Source organism: Crocodylus siamensis, chromosome 6, assembly GCF_052110815.1.
Source record: "Crocodylus siamensis isolate JL-2025a chromosome 6, ASM5211081v1, whole genome shotgun sequence".
NCBI classification, from domain to species: domain Eukaryota; kingdom Metazoa; phylum Chordata; order Crocodylia; family Crocodylidae; genus Crocodylus; species Crocodylus siamensis.
In genome coordinates this window covers 70,951,022-70,970,543 of record NC_143400.1, presented here as the reverse complement: position 1 = coordinate 70,970,543, position 19,522 = coordinate 70,951,022, and the positions used below count along the sequence as shown (strand labels likewise).

General features: G+C 40.0%; 1 protein-coding gene across 2 annotated transcripts; it reads left to right on the top strand.

Moving 5' to 3' along the window:
• The first annotated feature begins 279 nt into the window (after nt 1-279).
• CLRN1 (clarin 1) lies at nt 280-18,063 on the top strand. Of its 2 annotated transcripts, XM_090052272.1 has the most exons (4): nt 280-827; nt 11,458-11,637; nt 13,266-13,303; nt 17,102-17,259. In XM_090052272.1, exons 1-4 carry the CDS (start codon nt 575-577, stop codon nt 17,123-17,125), a joined length of 495 nt encoding a protein of 164 aa, XP_089908398.1. In that variant the 5' UTR covers nt 280-574; the 3' UTR covers nt 17,126-17,259. The 2 variants fall into 2 exon arrangements, with proteins under 2 accessions (XP_089908398.1, XP_089908397.1); XM_090052271.1 differs by lacking the exon at nt 13,266-13,303 and having other exon boundaries at nt 17,102-18,063.
• The last annotated feature ends 1,459 nt before the right edge of the window (nt 18,064-19,522 follow it).

Here is a 19,522-nt window from a genome sequence, read left to right as displayed (position 1 = left end):
TCTGTGTATTAATGTCTTAGATTCTCTGAACTAGAAATAAAACAAAAAAACTGAAGTGCTCTATGTTGCTGGCTTTTATGACGATCACTGAAAAACCTAAACCACCTAAAGATGTTATTCCTTAGCTATCTGACAACTGAACATGCCATCCAATTCTATTTCTGGAATTTTCAGCTCACCCAATCAGACAAAAGGCTGGAAAGAGTGGAGGCATTCATCAAATTACACAGAGGGTTCCATCTGTTACCTTAAACCTTTGTTATCAAGTGACACAGAAGATATGCTGAAAAACTCATGCAAACAGTATTAATTTACATTTTATTTTAAAACATTGTACGTACACTAAGATTATTAAGGAAGAAAAAGAAGAAAGAAAAGAAATTTAACAGCTTATTTTGGGATAGATGTACCTAGTACTGGCATGCTGCTAAAAGTCTCTAAAGAGAGGGCCATAACTGAGGAGAAAGTACAGTGCTCTGTGTGGACAGCATGACTAGCTGGCTGATGTGATGAAGCTCATTTTGTTCGCTTGTTGAAAGTTTTGTTCCTTACCTAAAAGACTTTCCATACAGCCATGCCAGCCCAGCAGAAGAAAGTCATTTTTTGTGTAGCTGGGTTATTGAGCTTTGCTTGTGCTCTATGCATCGCAGCAGCTATCGGGACTCAGTTGTGGATAAAAGGAACAATACTCTGCAAAACTGGAGCCTTGCTTGTCAATGCTACAGGACAAGAACTGGAGAAGTTTATTGGTGAAATTCAGTATGGGCTTTTCTATGGGGAGCGTGTTAGACAATGCGGGCTCGGAGGGAGACCTTTTCAGTTTTCATGTAAGTAACATGAATTATTAATTTGGAATTATTAAATACCTTAATGCACTCTACCATGAGAACTAACAGATATGTATTTGAGTGCATTCCTATTTATTTAAAGGATTTAACAACTGTAAAACATTCAAAGATTAAATGGGATCATTTCTGAGGTGTTTGTATCCTAATATTTAAACTATTTTACTACCTGTATATCATCATTGACAATTTCAGTATAACTGTATTATGTTTTATTATAGCAAATGTCTCTGTCTTCTCACTCTTGTGACAATGTTTTTGGCCTCTAATTTATCTGTTTTATATTGTTATGCATCTGTCTATGTCAGCTATGTCAGTATTATGTTCTGACATGAAACGAATACTATTAAGATAACAGAAATCTTATTAGAAAGCCAGAACATGTCCTCATTTGCTTCTTTTGAGGAACAGCAAAGCAAAGAATTAACAATCCACTACATAACTGGAAAATTATAGTGGGTTTATGCCAATACATATTTAATTAATTGCCTTACAACCTGAAGTAGGTATCTTGACAGAGAATGTTATGGGGGAGAATTGTTAGATATGCTTTTGCTTTACATGCAATATTCATAACCTGTTTATCTTGGAGGAGAAGATCAATAAAAAGATCAAGTGAACACAGTTTATATATAGCAACATATTAAATAGATCATAACAAATAGTTATTTGTTATATGTACAGTATCTCACAATATGCCACCTGAAGTTATTATTACAAAATACAATTTGGAAGCAGCCTGCTAAAATAGTACGGGTAAATTACTTGTATGAGTCATTTGTGGTAAAGTGAGGTTACCAGATTAGGTTTCACCAATGATTTACTATATACTATTTTTGTGAAGTAGTAGACTAAATACATTTAGTGTGTTATTAAGCTTTGCCATGTCTAATTAAATTCCATAGCCAGTCTATTTATATATCTGAAAGTTCTCCTCTTTATTACTTTCCCTGCTGTCACAATAGGCTGATGTTCTACCCTGCAGGTTACAGTCTGGGATGAATTTTCAGAGTTGTCTACTAAATCCCAAAGAATTAGTTTTCAGCTTTAGAGGAGATTATTATGCGCTGCAAATGATAAAGCAGATAGCAAGCTAGAGCAATGTGACCAAAACTAGTTCATGTTCATTAAGGTAATGGAGCTGCTAAGCATGACTAAGTTTTCCCTGTAAAAAAAGGAGAACAAAGCATAGGATCACATGATCAATTGGTGGGAGGGGAAAGTTTGTTTCCCTAGCAGGTTGGGAATGCAGTGAATTTCTCACTAATAAATTTTGGGATAAGCTGTAGTTTGTGCAACCCTTACATTGAGTAGAAGTTACTCAAGCAGGTAGACCCACAGACTTTTAGTGGGATCACTCACGTACAGGTTTCTTAACATGAATCAGACTGCAAACTGAGCAGTGAGTATTTAGGCCACGCATCTTGGCTTCATATTGTAAAACAAATTTTCCTTGTCTGGCATGGCAGGCCTAATGGAAAAAAAAGAATTGATACCAAAATTATCCATCTAACCTATCCTAAATTGCTCACATCTCATCTCTTCAAAATTTCATTCTTTTTACTTGTCTTTCTCTGCGGGTGTAAAAATACATTCGTATTTTAATTGTATATAGGTAGAGTCTGATAATCTACTCATGCCAAACTATGAATTTCAACAAGTGCTCTCGATTATGCCAATAGGCTAATCAGTGTGACTAAAGGTATCAGAATATAGCATGTAATGACTTTCACATACAGCAAAAATGTCAGCAACCCTATATATGGTACTATTCTGCATATCAAATGACCCTATTTTTAGATTCAATTTTAGGAAAAATAGCTTCTTCCCTGAATAAGCTGATTCTACAGATAAAGAAAAGCTATTGTCCCACAAGAGATTCCATGGTCATTACTAAGGTGCATTAACCCAAAATTTTTAATCCCCTAGAAATATTCAAATGAAAAACACACCAAAAGGTTTTTATGCACCAAAAATGCAACCTGGTTTTTATTGCATGCACAAAAGTATTTCAAGTGCATAAGTCAAAATCAGAGGCATACAATGATAGATCAACCTGTATATAAGTTGAGTGTGGCTTTTATAATTATTTTGAAGAGGAAAAAGTAGAAGTATAATCAGAACAATTCAGTAATTATTTTTTCTGTGTATTATGCTAGCTACAGAACAGCCAAAATTTGGACCGCATCACACTAGGCACTATACAGAGTAGCTGACAGTTTCTTTCTTTGACTTGTTTCTAATTTCCTGTTTACCTCGTTATATGGCTTTTTTCACGTGTTTAAATAGCCTTAATTTTTTTCACTGATGTTGCTTGGCATCAGTCTTTTGTCTACATAATTTTATATTCACAAAGCACATAATTCATTTCTTCATGGCTATTGAAAATACTTTATTGGTAGAGTATTGCTGATATTACCCCAGTTAGTTTTATAAGACCAGAGAGGTTTAGAAAGGGATGGAAGGGTAACAAAAAGATAATAAATGTACAGTTAGTAGGGTTGTGATGATAAAGAATAATAATACATTAAAAGATCCCGAAGTGCTTCATAAAGGCATATTATAGAATTGAGCAAATACTGCACCAAATCTTCCAAAGGTATCTTCTGCGCTGCTTAAATTATTTTTTCTTGCAAACACTACGCTCTTTTCTTTGAGCTTTCTGAGAACATTCCTTTGTGGCAGAAAAAAATTGATTGGCTGTTCACCACACATGAATTTCAAAGTTGCATTCATGGTAGTTTTACTTCATAACTGCAAATAATTTTCACAGAAGAATATGCATGCTCATCTAATCAACAAACAGAAACAATGCCCCATGTAGAGCGTCTAATTAAATCACAGCTAAGTAACATCACCTGGAATAATTAAAATGGAATTCTGAATGCCCACAATGAACTGGGTGCTAATTTCATCCAAGATTATATTTATACATAATATATGTATTATATGTATGTGCATGTGTATTATATGTGTTATGTTTATATATAACATATTCCTGGATTAAATTATCACCCAGTTCACTGTAGGTATTCAGAACTCCATTTTAATCATTCCAATATTACATTATATATCTCATATATAGCATAATGACTAAATCTGAGAAAACTGCAATGTTGCATACATTCAATAAATGAAAAAAACTTAAATGACAATAATTTACTCAAAGCTAATACGTTTTGTCATCCTTATTTTTCAGAGGGAGATAATGTGGTTTAAGAGAGAGAATTTAAGCACATGATTAACTGACTTCCCTCAGAATTTTCACAGATCTGTGCTGGATTTAACTGTTTTCCTGACTTGTTCAAGATCATACAAGAAACAGAGTCAGGAATAGAACCTATGCCCCTGTCTCACTGTTTTCTAATTACATCATTAGTATACAATGCCTTCCATTTACTCCGCAATGTTATTTGAAATGATAAATCCTATTTAAATGCACAAGAATATTTTGTTGATGCATGCTGACAAGATAATACCAGGAAGTAATAATTGATTCCTGGAGGTTTAAGATCCTGTTGCAATGTCCTCCTGCAACCAAGTAATATCATAAATCATTTTATAAAAACACATTTTAGAAAAACCACAGTCACTAAAGCAAGAACTTTCACTGACAGAGGACAATGAAAGAGTTAATGTTTCCTTTACAAATTACTCTCAGGCCATTTTTCATTTAGATGGTAGAGCAAATGCTACTTACTTACTAGAATGCAATTTTTATGTTTAATTAGACTGGATACCTTAACAATATCTGCACTTAACAAAGCATTTCCCATGCAAAGAAACCATGTACTAAGAGACGTCAGTTGATATTCTCCATATCTCTGAGCATACACATACACTAGAAGCAAATTCTCTCTGAAAGTCATTCAAAATGTCCCAGGAAGTAGAACAATTATATGCAATATATGTGTTCACCATTTAATGCACTGAAGTGCATTGTAACAGCTCCGTGAAGAAAGGGTCTGGAAAATAGGTTAAATGATTTAGTTCTATGTTTGTTCCCATTAAATGGTCCCTGCTGACCACTCTATCTTTTTTAATTGTAAAATGAATTTGCTCTGCCAGCAAACCCCGTTAAACTAGGGGAAGTCTTCTGCTTCATTTACTCTAGCTGATTCTCATCAGTTTCTGGGTCAGCAGTTCATTTTCTAAAGGTCACTGGCATTCATACCTACCACACAAATTCATTCATTATAATGAAGGCATGCTTTTCTTTCAAGACAACATCGCTGCTGGATTTAATTTTCCTGATATGTCACCTATAAAATGTTAATGATATATAAAAATGTTAAATGTAGCTGTTGAAGGATCAAGCCAATACAATTTAGTTGGTTTTTAAGATAAAGAGAATAAAAAATTGTGTTATTAAGTATACAATTTTGTTCTAAAACATTAAGTCAAGCACTAGAATGAAGCTTGAAAAATACTTTTTGTGACAGGATGTACAATATACCTGTTAGGGTGTCCACCCAGACTAAGGGATCTGTTTACCCTAATGTTGGTCTAAAATATTGGTACATTACAAAATGTACACTACCATTGATGCAGGCATTTTTACTACTAGAAAAGGGAATAGGTATTATAAAGAATAGGAAGCAAAGTATATACAGGGACTATGCATGAAACTTTGGTGTTTGGCGGTACAGATAGACAACTCTCTAAGTTTACACATATACAAATACCTAATCTGTATATGCAGTTCTAATAAATTTATATTCAAATTAGACATGCAGTTCCAGCCACATAAATATGTACTCACCTTTTTTAAGATTAGACCCTAGGTCATCAGGAATTGGCAGCAACTATCAGATGATGTTTTGGTAAGAATGAACTTGCTTCTTCCTGGTGCTGTGGTATTATCAAAAAAGGTTTTTTCATAGATGAACTGGAAGATCTTTAATTATTCTATGAATAGTTATGTGTTTGAACTGAACTGTGCATTCATGGCTACAGTTAAGTATAAAGTGTCTTGTATCCTTTATGGGTGCTGGAAATATAATATTTTTTGCCAAACTGCTGTTCAAACAATCCTGATCTTGTGAGATTTGATTTTGTAGCTGGACATATTTCATCTCAGTATGAAAGGAACATTGATGAGATAGTCCCTGATGAATGCATGCAAAGGAGATTTGATGGGAAAGCCATAGTTAATAATATACTCCTAGGCTAAGTACAGAGGTTTAAAAAGCCTGAGGCAGAATCGATTGAATCTTTGTAGGTTTTTCTAAACTGTGGAGATTGGACTGATAATGAACTGAACTGACATTCAATGTTTCAGTGGCCAAAGCAGGCAGAAGCCTGCACTGGCCGATGCAAGGAGCCCAGGCATACCCACACACACCTCCCATCATGCTAAACACTGCCAAAGGCTGCCAAACCCAGCCAATCAGCAGCCCGTGCCCGACTGGCTGCTGGACACACGCCCCCATCCCCTGCTGTCAGCTGCAGGAAGGAGGGAGAGCCAGCAGACAATCCCTCCCCAACCCTACCCCTCACCAGCCACCCACCTCTCTGAGAGGCAGGGGTGGGGAATGCACCCCCCAGCCCAGTACCAGCGCCACCCCCAGTGCCAGGCTAGCGGGTAAATCCCGCCCCCAAAAGGCCAGCACCTGGAAAGGGGGTGGGGATGATGCTTTTGCAGCTTGGGGACTCAATGGGTTGGGGGGACCCCCAGAAGTAAGGCTTCCCCTCCATACACACTGTGCCAACCTGGACAGCGGCGTCTGAGGGGATCCATTCCCTTGCTCCCCCACCCCACCGGGCTGACAGGCCCAAGCAGGAAGCCAACTAAGGAGCAGAAGCTTTACTGCCTCAGCTCTGTGAGAGCTGGGGGCAGAGCCAGCCCTGCTCCACCAGAGCAAACAGCACAGCCCAGAACTGAAAAGCATCCTGGGATGCTGGGGCACTGTGAGGTAACTTGTGTCAGGAGGGGATCTGGAACACAAGCTTAACACAGTGATTTAACCTAAATCAGTGAAGTCTGATACTACATCCAACCAGTTTATCTTAAACTGGGTTTGGCCATTTTGAAAGCAATTTATGCGCACTGAACTTCTGTTATGTTACGGGTTTGAATGGGTTTCTAATCACTTATACTGGTTTGTGTGCATCTTCTGTCCCTAGCCCTAGGGTGCATCAACACTGGTCAAGAAAAAAATAGGACAGGGCACTTTCAAGGCAAACTGGTTCAGAAAGTCATAAGCTTTTGTAAGCCAAACTCTTCTTCAACAGATGTTATGACAAAGAAAGGTCAAGAAAGGTACAGATTTTATGAAATCTTTCAAATAGTTCTGCAAATAGCATTCTTCCCAGAGTAGGCTAAAGGGCAGGAGAAAAAGAATTTGAGTTGCTGGACTCATCACAGTTTCAACTGTACTTTCTGGCAATAGTAAGAAAACAAATGTTATAGTCAAAAAAGCTGGTAGCAAAATTTACAAACATTTGCTTAACCATAATTAATTTGTCTGTCATTTAGTCATGAAGATAAATTGACTTGATGTCACATTACCTGCTTTTTTTATATTTACTGCATTGCAGGCTACAAAACTGTTTGCTGGTAAACATTTTACAAGTTAGATTAATTTATGTGAGGCTTCTACTTAGCTCTTTCTCAGCATGTTGTAAGTGCAGCAAGGCAGTTCTGAGGAGTTATTACCCCCGATTTAATCATGCCCCTGTGGATCAGGAGCAGTTAAGTGTGCTCAATGATTAGTTCTAAAATGTCTGTTGTCATCAAACAAGCACAAGTGATTAAAAATTACCCTCTTCTAGTGGTTCTGATTCACTATCCATAGTGGCCCATGTAAGTATGCTTATAATTTAAACTAATAGCTAAAACTCAACATATAAGGATATTAAAAATAAATAACTTCTGTATTCATTATCTGGTGTCTGGTCACATTGACCCACGTGTTTAGCCAAGTCTCAGCATAGTCTCTAATCCAGTGATATTGTGCAGACTTGTTCCTGCTCTGCATACTCTTGCTCCCAATTGGGTGCTATTGCACTTACAGCTAATTGTCCTCAAAGCATGGGAGGCCTGCTGCAAGAAATCAGATACAGATTTACAAGGCAGAATATGTTAATCATTTTTTACAATATACAGTACTCAATATTTAATAGGCTGCAAAATAGCAATATACTTCTGACATATATGGGTCAAAACCAGAGTCATAAGAAAATATCACATGACCAGGCAATAAACCAATAAAACCACACTGAATCAGAGCAGAATGAGGCCCAGATAACGTATTCATCTGATTCCTCATTTATTTTAGCATCCTCCCTTTTGTTCTATATTTCCTTTGACTTCCTTAATCCACTCCTCCTTGTTTAGGCTAAGCTGTTTTAAAAAAAATCCACTAATATTTGTTTTTCTCAGTGGTGTAACCCACTCTTGGCACTGACTGGAAGGTGTTGCAGGGGTGGAAAAAAACTGTTATACTACAGCTGCACAGTCACACGGGCAGTATGGCAGCGACCAGAAGCCACCACTGCCCCTATGTGTGGCAGCTGCTCTGGATGCCCAGCCACATTACACCTCTGGTTTTACTTAAGGAAACTCAGGGGAAATATTCTGCTCTTCTAAAATGCCCTTGACCTTTGCAAGTACTTGGCTTCAGCAAAATGAAAGTGACTTCTCTGACATAAACTTTGTGCATTTGTTCTCCCTTATTGTCATAGTCCATGAATTTAAAGGGATTAAGATAGGTTAAGTATGAAATTCCCTCTCCAATGCAAAACCTTAAAAACAAGGAAATGCCAAGTTATACGAAAGCTCTTAAATGCCTCTTAACCTAAGTGTCCTCTCAAATCTCACAGCCAGTTCGAGGCTGTATATTCACCAGGAAATTTCTTTTGTCTCCATACTACACACACAACACATTAACCTCACTCACAGCATAATTTAATCCTAATTGCAATCAAACTTTGCTGAGATGTGTGACACCCAACACATATAACCTTTATATATTGGAATGCTGAGTGTCTGTTAATATGTTGAGGTGTAATTAAGGATGTTTTTTCCTAAAAAGGTCCTATTCTTAATTAAACTTAACTCTAAATCTAAGCAACAGACACTCAGCAACATTTTTGTACTTAAAATCCCCACACAATCCCTACTGAATTTTATTCAAGTGGTATACACACTCACAAGAGCACGATATACTCCAGTGTGTTAGCTAGCACTGATAGACTAACTGTGTCAACTACAGATTATTTAGATTTCAAAAGTTGTGACAAAAGAGCCACAGATCTTTGCAAAACAATTTTTGCAAAAAAATCACATTTTTCAACCAACTCTACTAAATCACATCTTACTGCAAGTCATTCTGTTGCAGTCAATTAGACTATTCACTGAGGGAATTACTACTTAACATAAGAATGGCTAACATAATTGATTCCTTAAGACTGTAAATCCTCATGGCATTCTTGAGCCTGTCAGTTTAGCACCTATCAGACTGTGGTTGCTATATAGACAAAAAGTAATCTAGCACCTCCTATAAGTGTAGTGTAGTTTTTAATGACTCCCTAGGTTAAGCTAGAAAGAAACATTTTAGGAAGCAGTCAAAAGTATATCTAGCTCATCTTGAACTTTCCAGCAGTAACACCATGATTTCGTTGGTATACGTAAAGAAATCAATTTCAGACTCGGGGCTTAGACTTCTGAACACCATCAGCTCCAGCAACATCACTGACTATTCCACAGTGCTACTGACTATTTCATTATGCTAAAGATAACCCTTAGGGTCCATAAACTCTTTCTGATGCCTTATTTAACTTCTCATTATGCAATATCAGATTAGCCCCTTGTTGGTCCCTGGTCATTGAATGAACTCTTCATCTATTAATACAAGGTAAATGAGTCACCCCACAGTTATCTTGTTTCATGGCTGAATGAGCTGAGTTCCTAAAAAATATTTTCAAGACTAAATCTCTGTTTTGTATACAATGCTGTAAACAAAACTTGTCTCTCTTTGTATCTTCCTTCGTATCTATGTCATTTTAAAAGTTTGCCCACGTATATTGGGGAAACCAGTCCACATGTAGCTTGTAAGAAATACCAAGTTGCAAAATCATCTCCTTCAGTGTTTATTACATCTTCCAATTATGTTAGAAATGGGCTCATACCAAAATCTTGAAACTGAACATCCTGGATTTTTTTTCTGTAGGGTTTGCAGGTACAAATTTCCCAACAAGCCCTACCTCTATGAGATTAAAATGCCATATTTGTATTTTTTGGACCTCTGTAATCATTACATTTAGAACTGGATTATGTGAGTTCTCTCTTAGTTAGTTTGTACCACTTTTTGGTAAATAAATGTTTACATTATGTCCTGTACTTCTTTCCCTTCGATTCTTGTAAGCATGCATGCTTCTTCAGTATTTGTAGCCCATGGAACAATTCAGGTTTCTTCACTTATCTTTTCTAATTTATTCTATTTAATTTTTAAAAAGATAAGCACATTATATAACCCATGCCCAGGATGTGTCTCTTCGCCATTGTAAGTGGAGGGTACACTATGTCAAGTCACAGGCTTCAGTCCCTAAGGGTACTTTTACACATGCTCCAGAGGTTTGAGAGAACCACTCTAATTAAAGCACCACATCTCATGTATTAGTTTCCCTGCGCTTCAAAATGGCAGCATTTTGATGTGCAAGGATGCTGATACACGAGACACAGGAGACTGCCGGAGTGCAATAATTACCACACTCCAGCAGACATGATTAACTGAATCTGCTCCACCGCACTGCAATTACAGCACATCAGAGCAGGCTCCATGCTCATGTACAGGCACCCTAACATCCTATGTCCTTCAGACATGGGAAATACCATGGGCCTAACAATCAAGCTAATGTAACTGATTTCTAGTGCAGATGTATAGAACCAGTTTTATCCACAAAACCATCCTCCCTGCACCTGACTTTCCATAGTCCTCCACACTGCCTCAGCCATCCACAGCTGAGAAGGGACAAGGTCCTGATGTGGAAGGAAAGAGATGCACATCATCCCTCAACAAGCTCCATGGAAAAGCTAGTAGGAAGTTAATAATGATACTATTTCTTATGAACACCCCATTGTGTACATCAGTGATAAGGAAGGATTTACAGCTTCTCTTCTCTACTATTAAGGAACAAGAGGTGAACATTTCAGTCTGCTGATTTAGGGCTGATTTTCTGTATTGAAAAGTTATAGAAGTTCTATCTAAAAATCTAACAAAAATGAAGCTGGCTCTCAGGCTGAATCCTCTTTAAAGTGTAGACATCACACAGGAAAGTTCAGCATTACTTTCTGAGTGCAGGTAAGGCAGTAATTATTAATGCACATAGGTAGATGTGATCAAGAAGGAAAGATGGGGTTCCCCCCACAGCTAGGCTCTCTTTCTTTCCTAGTCTACATATCTGAATTCTAACTACTGCTTCTGCCTCCAAATACCTTTGCAAATCTGCTTATAATCCATTGTTGATTACTTCATTTTCCTTACCTGATATTTCGAAAAAAGCATAATTTTAAATGGTTAGCACAGAATAGCATGACATCCTTGGGCTGACTTCTGAAATAATAATTTTGCCAAATATTAGTTATAATTTATGTTTATTTTCTTTTTAGTTTTTCCAGATCTGCTCAAAATTATCCCTGCAAGCATCCATGTTAGTGTCATTCTCTTCTGTACAGTCCTGATTGTCTTTGCTCTGATTGGAACCGGGTTCTTCATGTACAATGCATTTGGCAATCCCTATGAAACTCTGCATGGTCCAGTAGGGTTATACCTTTGGAGCTTCATTTCCTGTAAGTACTTTACTATTGTTCATCATGTAAATCTGTCATGTAGTCACATTTTGTCATTTAAGATGAGCAAGCATGCAGCTACAACCTTCAGTAGTGTCAAGAGCTCAGAACTACAAAGCAGAGTTAGGTAGGGTGAAATATTCTATGTTGTGGCAGGTTTTGCTATTTCACCATTTAGTTCTGGTCTGATTCAGAATGAAATCATGAAGGTCTTGTTCTCAGCCATAAAAAATGTCACATGCCAAGCTCCCTTGGAGCCACGGACCTTGAGAACCTGGGCTCTTCAGCCACTCCTAAGGCTAAGTACATACAGTCTGTCACAGGCCAGCTGGGCACTGTGAGTATATCAGTTTAGTTGTAGACTGATTGAGCACTGCAACTTTATTAGCCACTGGGCTTTTTGGTTCAGGATGATGTTGGAAAGGAAAGAAATGACAAGTTTGACTTACAAAAAAGAATGAATTTTACATATGACAACAAAAGATATAGTTTGCATATATAATAGTTAATTAAAAAGTTAAGCTAATAAACAGACAACATAACAATACAGATTAAAATTGACAGTGATAATAAAACAGATAAAGAAATTAACCAAGAGTTCCCACTTGGTTAGTAACTTATCGATAGTCCCTTGGTTAGAAGATGCACATCAAGCTGAATCAGCAAAGTCAGACGTCTCTGAACTGGGCTGCCCGAAGGAGAACCAGTGGAAGCCCCTCAGTCAGGATCTGGTCCTCACTCTCACTGGGAGTAAGAGAGATCTGTGGGGGTATGAGACAGCAATGACCCTTCTGTTCCGTCCTTCCCAAGGGTTACTTTGATGTGCGTGTTCTTTTATATCCTAATTATGCTAATTTTTAGTTATATAGCCATTCATAATATTACATTATAGCTGTTATCTTATGGGGTTAAAAGGTGTTAGAAATTATTATAATAAGTTACTGCCTAAGCTTGGGTTTATCCAATAAGCAAATTGGAACACAGCATGTTCAGGTTTGAAATAACATTACCCCGCCTAAATCCAGCCCCTTCAGAACTCTCTGACTATGCTTTTTTGAGATGTCCTTTCTGAAATGTACTAGATAAGCTGGGCAGTTGAATCCAGTTTTTATCATCATCAAGGCTAAATTCTGAGCAAGAAAGTACTATGAGGTCAGCTAATTTCACAGCTATAGCTTTGTTTTTGAGGCCTAGTCAGTTCCACAAACAGTTACAAGTTACATTTGCGGGTTACAAAACTACAAGCTTCATATTAGACAAAAGTTCCAAATGCTTCCAAGAAGCACATATTTCTTGCTTATTAATTTCTTTGGTTCTGGCCATCACAAGAGTCAAAAAGCCTGAGGCTGAATTTGTTCCATCTTTCCAGGTTAGTCTAAGATGTAAAGAATTAAATTGAAACAGAAGTAAACAGATATTTACCTTTGATTCAGGAAATGCAGCCACATGTCTACAGCGGCTCAGGCCAAAAGCTGGGGGAGGAGGGGGGGCAGGTTCTAGAGCACAGCTCTCTGGCTGTGTGTTCACTTCCTCTTTCTGCTGTTCCCAAGGTCTCTGGGATTGTCAGTCCAAAATTACAGCAGCAGGACTCTGCAGGTTTTCTTATTATTTCCTTTTCCTGCTTCCAGGTGCCTCTGGGATTTGTAGTCCACAGTCACAGCCAACTGTAAGTCTGAGTGGGGGAAAGGGTGTTTAACCCCCTCCCTGGCCCCAAATGGGGTTTGCCTGGCTGGGGGAATCCCCACCCCCTGAAGACTAGGCTGCATCCCCAGCTGAGCTTGCCTTCTCCCCCACACTTCCTTGTCAGCCAGCCCTCACTGTGAGGGGGACTGTGATTTAACTTGAATTAAGAAGGGCCTGGGACAGAAGTTTCATAAACTGGTTTGGCACAAATCAATTAAGTCTGATACTACATTCAACCAGGTTTATCTTAAACCAGTTTCAGCCATTTTGAAACTGGTTTATGTGCACTGAGCTTCTGTTCTGTTACAGGTTTAAACTAATTTCTGATCATTTAAACCAGTTTATGTGTAACTTCTGTCCCTAGTGTAAACATAATGATAGGAAGTCAGACAATTTCTGTTAAATCTCTTCCAATTTCTAAAGTAAAACTGGGAAATTGGACCATCTCCACAGAACACAGATTTTTTCCACGGCTCTGTAAATTTTGATGGAAACTTATATTGTAGGCATTTTTTCCATCAGCTCTCCTGAAAATCTAATATGTATGGCTTTAATCATAGATAAGGCACATAGAGATGAATTGGTAGCAATCTGTGATTTTAGTAGGCTGTGAGAGTGTTAATCCATTCTAAGAGTTATTGCACAAATGTATTGAAAGGTATAGCCAGCCTCAGCCTGAGAAATCATGCCAATGTAGGAAAATCATGCAGTTCCTTAAGCACAAAAGTAAGGTGATGGAACTTAAGGTGTCATGTTACAGAATATACATATGGACTGCTGTGAAGACACAAAATTACAAAAAACAAAATGTTAGCAATATACTATCAACATTTTCTTCATTCTAAACATACAGATGATGTTTTACAATAGGCATGTGCCCTACAAATAGCTGATTAACATCCACTGCCAAATACTGAGAGCCTATGCACTGTAATGCCTATGCCCTCTTCCAAAACAACATCCTTTTGGGAAACACACCCAGAGTCTTGGGGCTTGACTCTCCCACTCACTTCCCACTTCTATTCCCATGCATAATTTCATCTAATTCAGCTGAATTTCACAACTGCAGGAGCATCAAGTCCTGTGCCAATATCTTGTTAGCAAGAACCACAGGCCAGATTCTGATCTCATTTTTACCAGTTTTCACAAATGGTCTCATTTTTGGTGAAATACCACAAATTTCACTAGTTATTCCTGTTTATTCCAGATCTTTCTTTTCCCAGGCCCAGTTCAATCTTTGTAAGGAACAGATTCATTATAATACTTCTAAGACAGGGGTGGGCAATTATTTTGGCTGGCAGGCCACAATACATTTTGGTGAACTGTCAAAGGCTGTACACAAAATCTTTCAGAAGATACCATTTTAACAAATTATAGATGAAGAACAAATCATATGTTGTAGTACATGTTTGATTTTTAGTATAGTTTAATTTTATTTCAAAAAATATTTTTGCCACGATTTACAGGTTTTTTAAAGTAGTATATGTAGAGGCAATTGCATAATAGCTCAAAATAAAGTATATTGTGTAGTGGGGTGGGGAGAGGGTTTGTGCATGTGTGGCAGAGGTATGGGGTTGCGTGCATGCCAAGTCCTGGGAGCCAGCCAGGGGTCAGGGGAAAGAAGAAAGGCAGGGGCAGGGGCATGTACAGCACAGCTTGCTTCAACGGTGTGGTGCAGGCGCAGTTCACAACCCAATTCCAGCCTGTGGCTGCCCTCACAATCCTCTATGTGGGCAAGCCATGCCCGCTCCTTCCCAGGGCAGTCCACACCATGTTCCCACCTGCACCCACCCCATACCCCCACCGACAGTACCACCCCAGCCCCAATCAACATGCACAGCTTTCTGGTGGGGCTACTCCAGCTGCAGCCCAGATACAGCTTAGCTCCCCCTGCCACCTCCAGCTGCTCCTCTTCCTGCCTCTGGTGTGCCACTCCAGCTGCCTTCCACCCACCCCTCCACCTGCAGGTGGCTGTTCTTTACACTGGGTAGGCAGAATGGGAGTAGAGCTGGAGCCCCACGAGCTGGGACAGGAGCCACCCAGATGCAGCTTCTTCCCCTCACCTGGGTGGGCATGTGGTGCCCAGCATACATCCCCATGGCTGCCTCCACTTCCCCACACTATCCTGCCTGGAAGGGTGCAGCAGGGGCATGAGGTGGAGAAAAAGGAGAAGGAGCTGCTGGAGGTCAAGCAGTATCCAGACAGCTGCAACAGCAGCCTGAACAGCCCTGCTGGAAGCTGTGTGCACTGGCTGGGGCCAGCATCAGGTGCAGGCAGGGCTTGGCCCCGTGAAGAGCACCATGGGGGCAGTCGTGGGCCAGGTACAATCAATTGGCAGGCCACAGGTGACCCATGGGCTGTATTTTGGCCACCCCTGTTTTAAGGGCTGCCTTTGGAAAACATCACCATAAGAAACAAAAAAAACCCTTTCCGCTTCCTCTGCTGCTTGCAAAGGAGAGGATGAGACAAACGGTAAAACTGTTTTTGTTGTTGGTTCCACAAAGAGAAAATGAACATTTGTATTAATGGATGTTGCTCATTAAAGCACTAATCCAGGAAAGTGTTTAAGTACCTACCATCACTTGAAGCACCTGGACAATTCTACCATCTTCAATGCAACTTTAACAGTCTTAAAGATAAGCAAACATATAGATGTTTTGGTAGATCATTGCTTTACAGCAGACTTAATACCTAGTGGGTGCATTTACACATAAAATTAAGGTCAAGCATAAATTCTGGAACAGTTCAAGTCACAGTAAACTGCTCCTGGGGGTAGCATCTACACATGTGCCCAAGGCAGCAGCAATTTGAACCAGGGAAGAGCAAGCTTAGGCTGGCAGGAGGCATGGGAAAATCAGCCCCAGGCTCCATGTGGCAGGGTGTCACAGAGTGCTCTGCTTCTATAAAGAGGCACAGGTACTGGTTGCTGGGGCAACTGCAGTTGGTCAGCTGACCGGAAGGGGGCAGGGCCTGACCTATATATAAATCTAAGCTGAGGCCAGGGAGGCAGTTCCCTGCCAGCAGCTATAGGGGTGGGGACTCTGCCGGAGCAATGAAAAGGAAGAGGCCAGGATACTCAAGCAGTTGCTATGGGTGAGAGAGGGAGAAACCCTGTCACAGACTTGACAGAGAGTCTGGCCCCTGTCCAGTCAACATCTACACATGCATTTCAGTGCAGTTAATTACTCTACTGTAAGATAATACTCTCCCCAACAGTACTATCTTATGGCAGAATTAATTAATTTACTGTACCCTAACACTGGCACATGTCTAGATATTAGCTTCATAGTAAAGTGTTACTTAATCTACTTTGCAATAAAGCACATGTGGATGTACCCAGTGGGAGTGTCTACATGGTCATTAATGTGCTTTTGATAATGCCATTACATTTAGTACTTCCATTGTGAGGTACTAGAAGAAGGCACATTAGCCTATTTTAATGTGCATTAATGAAAGTGCCTGGGTTTTTATGTGATGCTTTAAAATGTGCATTAAAATAGGCTAATCTGAATTAAAGCACACATGTAGACATGCCCAGTATGTCTTAATCCAGGATTCAGTTAAAAAAAAAAAAAGTCCCACTGATTTCAGTGGGCCATTAGATCAGATCCTTTAAAAAATAAAAGAGAGGCTTGAGTGGAGAGGGTTGAGTAAAGAGTAAGTTTAATGACCAAAAAAAAATAAAACAACACACATTGTGGAAACATGCCGAATATGACCTTGTACAGATTTGTTGCTATGGAAGTTTCAGAACAGCAATACTTCTTGTTCTCTCTTTCAGGGTCTTGTGGCTGTCTCATCATGATACTATTTTCTTCAGAAGTCAAAATCCATCACCTCTCTGAGAAAATTGCAAATTATAAAGAAGGAAATTTTATATTTAAAACTAACAGCGAACAATTTGCAAATTCATTTTGGATCATCCTAGTTTGCTCCTTAGTGCATTTCCTGAATGTCTTACTAATAAGGCTTGCTGGATTTGATTTTCCTTTTTCAAAATCTAAAGATTCAGAGACAGTAACTGGAGCTGTTGATCTCATGTACTAGAATTAAGTGCATTTTTAAACAACATTTCAAGCAACTTTTTTCAGTCTCACCCACATTTTCTACCACCAAGTGTATCTGGTTTTGAATGATTAGCTCTAAAGAAGTTAAAGAGAAGAAAAAGATTTGAGATAAATGTCAACACAGCCTATATCATAAACGTACAAAATGTGTGTTACTCATTGAGGTTCTGTGGAGTAGTACCTTATCATAAAAGTAGTCCCATTTGTCTCTATGGGATTATTTGAGAAATAAGGTGCTGCTGTACATAGTGAAGACAATCTGGCCTTAGGACATAAATCAAATCAAGAAAAATACAGGCAATCATTTTCACCAGCAGAATAGCATTTGCCTATATGCACGACGGTGGTGGTATACCACAATGACTGCTACTGTATCAAGACTGAACTAGGAATTCCATTCTCACCAAAGAACAAAGGACCAGTGACCACACGCCCCGGTCGCAGACACAGGATGAAAGAGAAAAGAATGGATTGGGCTTTCTTAAATTAACAAATGTAGCTCACAGTCTTGCATACACTACCAAGAATGGTGCTTAGTGCTACAGTAAGCACTTATCCTATACGGGCCCAATGCTGTAACTACTAACATTTGAATCTTATGTTATATTGTTTATAATGTTTTGGTTTGAAGTTACTAAGTATTGTTTTGTGTTTTCTATTTTATAATGGGCAAGTTCAGCAGTAAAGTCCTACCCATGTAAAATACTGAGTGTCTTCATTTCCCTTTGAAATCAACCATAATTAGAGGGCTCAGCATCTTGCTAGGTCCTAAATGAATATCTTTTTTAGACTGCATATCACATATACATCATAAAACCCAGTTTCTTTATTACTTCTTATACCAGAGAGAATGCAAAAAGCAACAGCTGAAGAATCATTCCCTTCCAAGCTTTGTAAGGCTTAAAAAAAAAGTGTGTGCAGCACCTCCACCTACTGAAAGAGACAAATGACCTCATCCTCATGACCTGGTACTCTGCCTTTATATAGGTTTCCCTTGATTTATGTGGGTTTGATTTATACAAATTCACTGTTATGCGGTGACCCTATTTATACCTGAAATTCGTTATATGTGAGGTAAATTCGCTGTTATGCAATCAGCATAGGCGCGTGCCTCACTACCCCAAGCAGGTAAGTCTGTGAGGGGAGGGGAAAGGGCTGTGAGTGGAGGGGAGGGGTAAGGAGAGGGGAAAGGGCCATGGGGCCAGGGCCCCACTCACCGCAGCCCCTGTTGCAGTTGCTCTGGGAGCGGCCGATGCCAGTGGCTTGCAGCTGCTCAGCTGCACCATGCCCTGAACTCTCTGGGGTGCTGCTTCCCCTGGGGCACTGTGCCCTGAACCCCCCAACATGGTGTAGCCCAGCGAGTGCAAGTAGGTGGCATCCTGGGGCCAGCGGTAGCATCAGTCTCTTCCTGGTGCTCAGGGTGGGGGCAGCAATGGGAGGGGGGCTGCTGCCACCTCAAAATTCACCATAGCTCCCCACAACCTGCCCTCCCAGTGCCATTGCCCAGTGCCAGGAAGAGCCTCGTATCACCACCAGCCCCAGCCTGTAGCAGCCACCAGCCCCAGCCTGCTCTCATCCCACTGTAGGCTGCCTGCCCCTGCTGCAGCCCTGGGAGTGGCGGGCACTGCCTGCTTGCAGCCGCTGGGCTGTGTCACGCCAGGGGATTCAGGGCATGGTGCAGCCCAGCACCTGCAGGCAGCTGATGTCAGCTGCTCCTCTGGCTGCTTCAGCAGGGGCTGTGGTGAGTGGAGAGAAGTGGGCTGAGAGGGGCTGCTGCCCACCCCAAGAACCACAAAGAGCCTAGTGCCACACCTGCTGCAGCCCTGGGAGTGGCAGACACCACCTGCTTACAGCAACTGGGCTGCATCATGCCCCTCTCCCCGCCCCTTCCCTAGCCCCAGCCTCACTCCCTCCCTCCCTCCCTTACCACTATGGGAACATATCCCTATCTGTTTCATTATAAACTGGGTTCACTTAATGCAATTTCAATTTATGCGCCGTTCCCCAGGAACGCATCTACCGCATAAATCGAAGGAAACCTCGGCAAGTAAGTGCTCAGTAGGTAAAGGCTACTGCCATCTGCATCCATTAGTAGAGAAGTCTTATTTGGCAGTGTTTAACGTCCAAGGCATAAA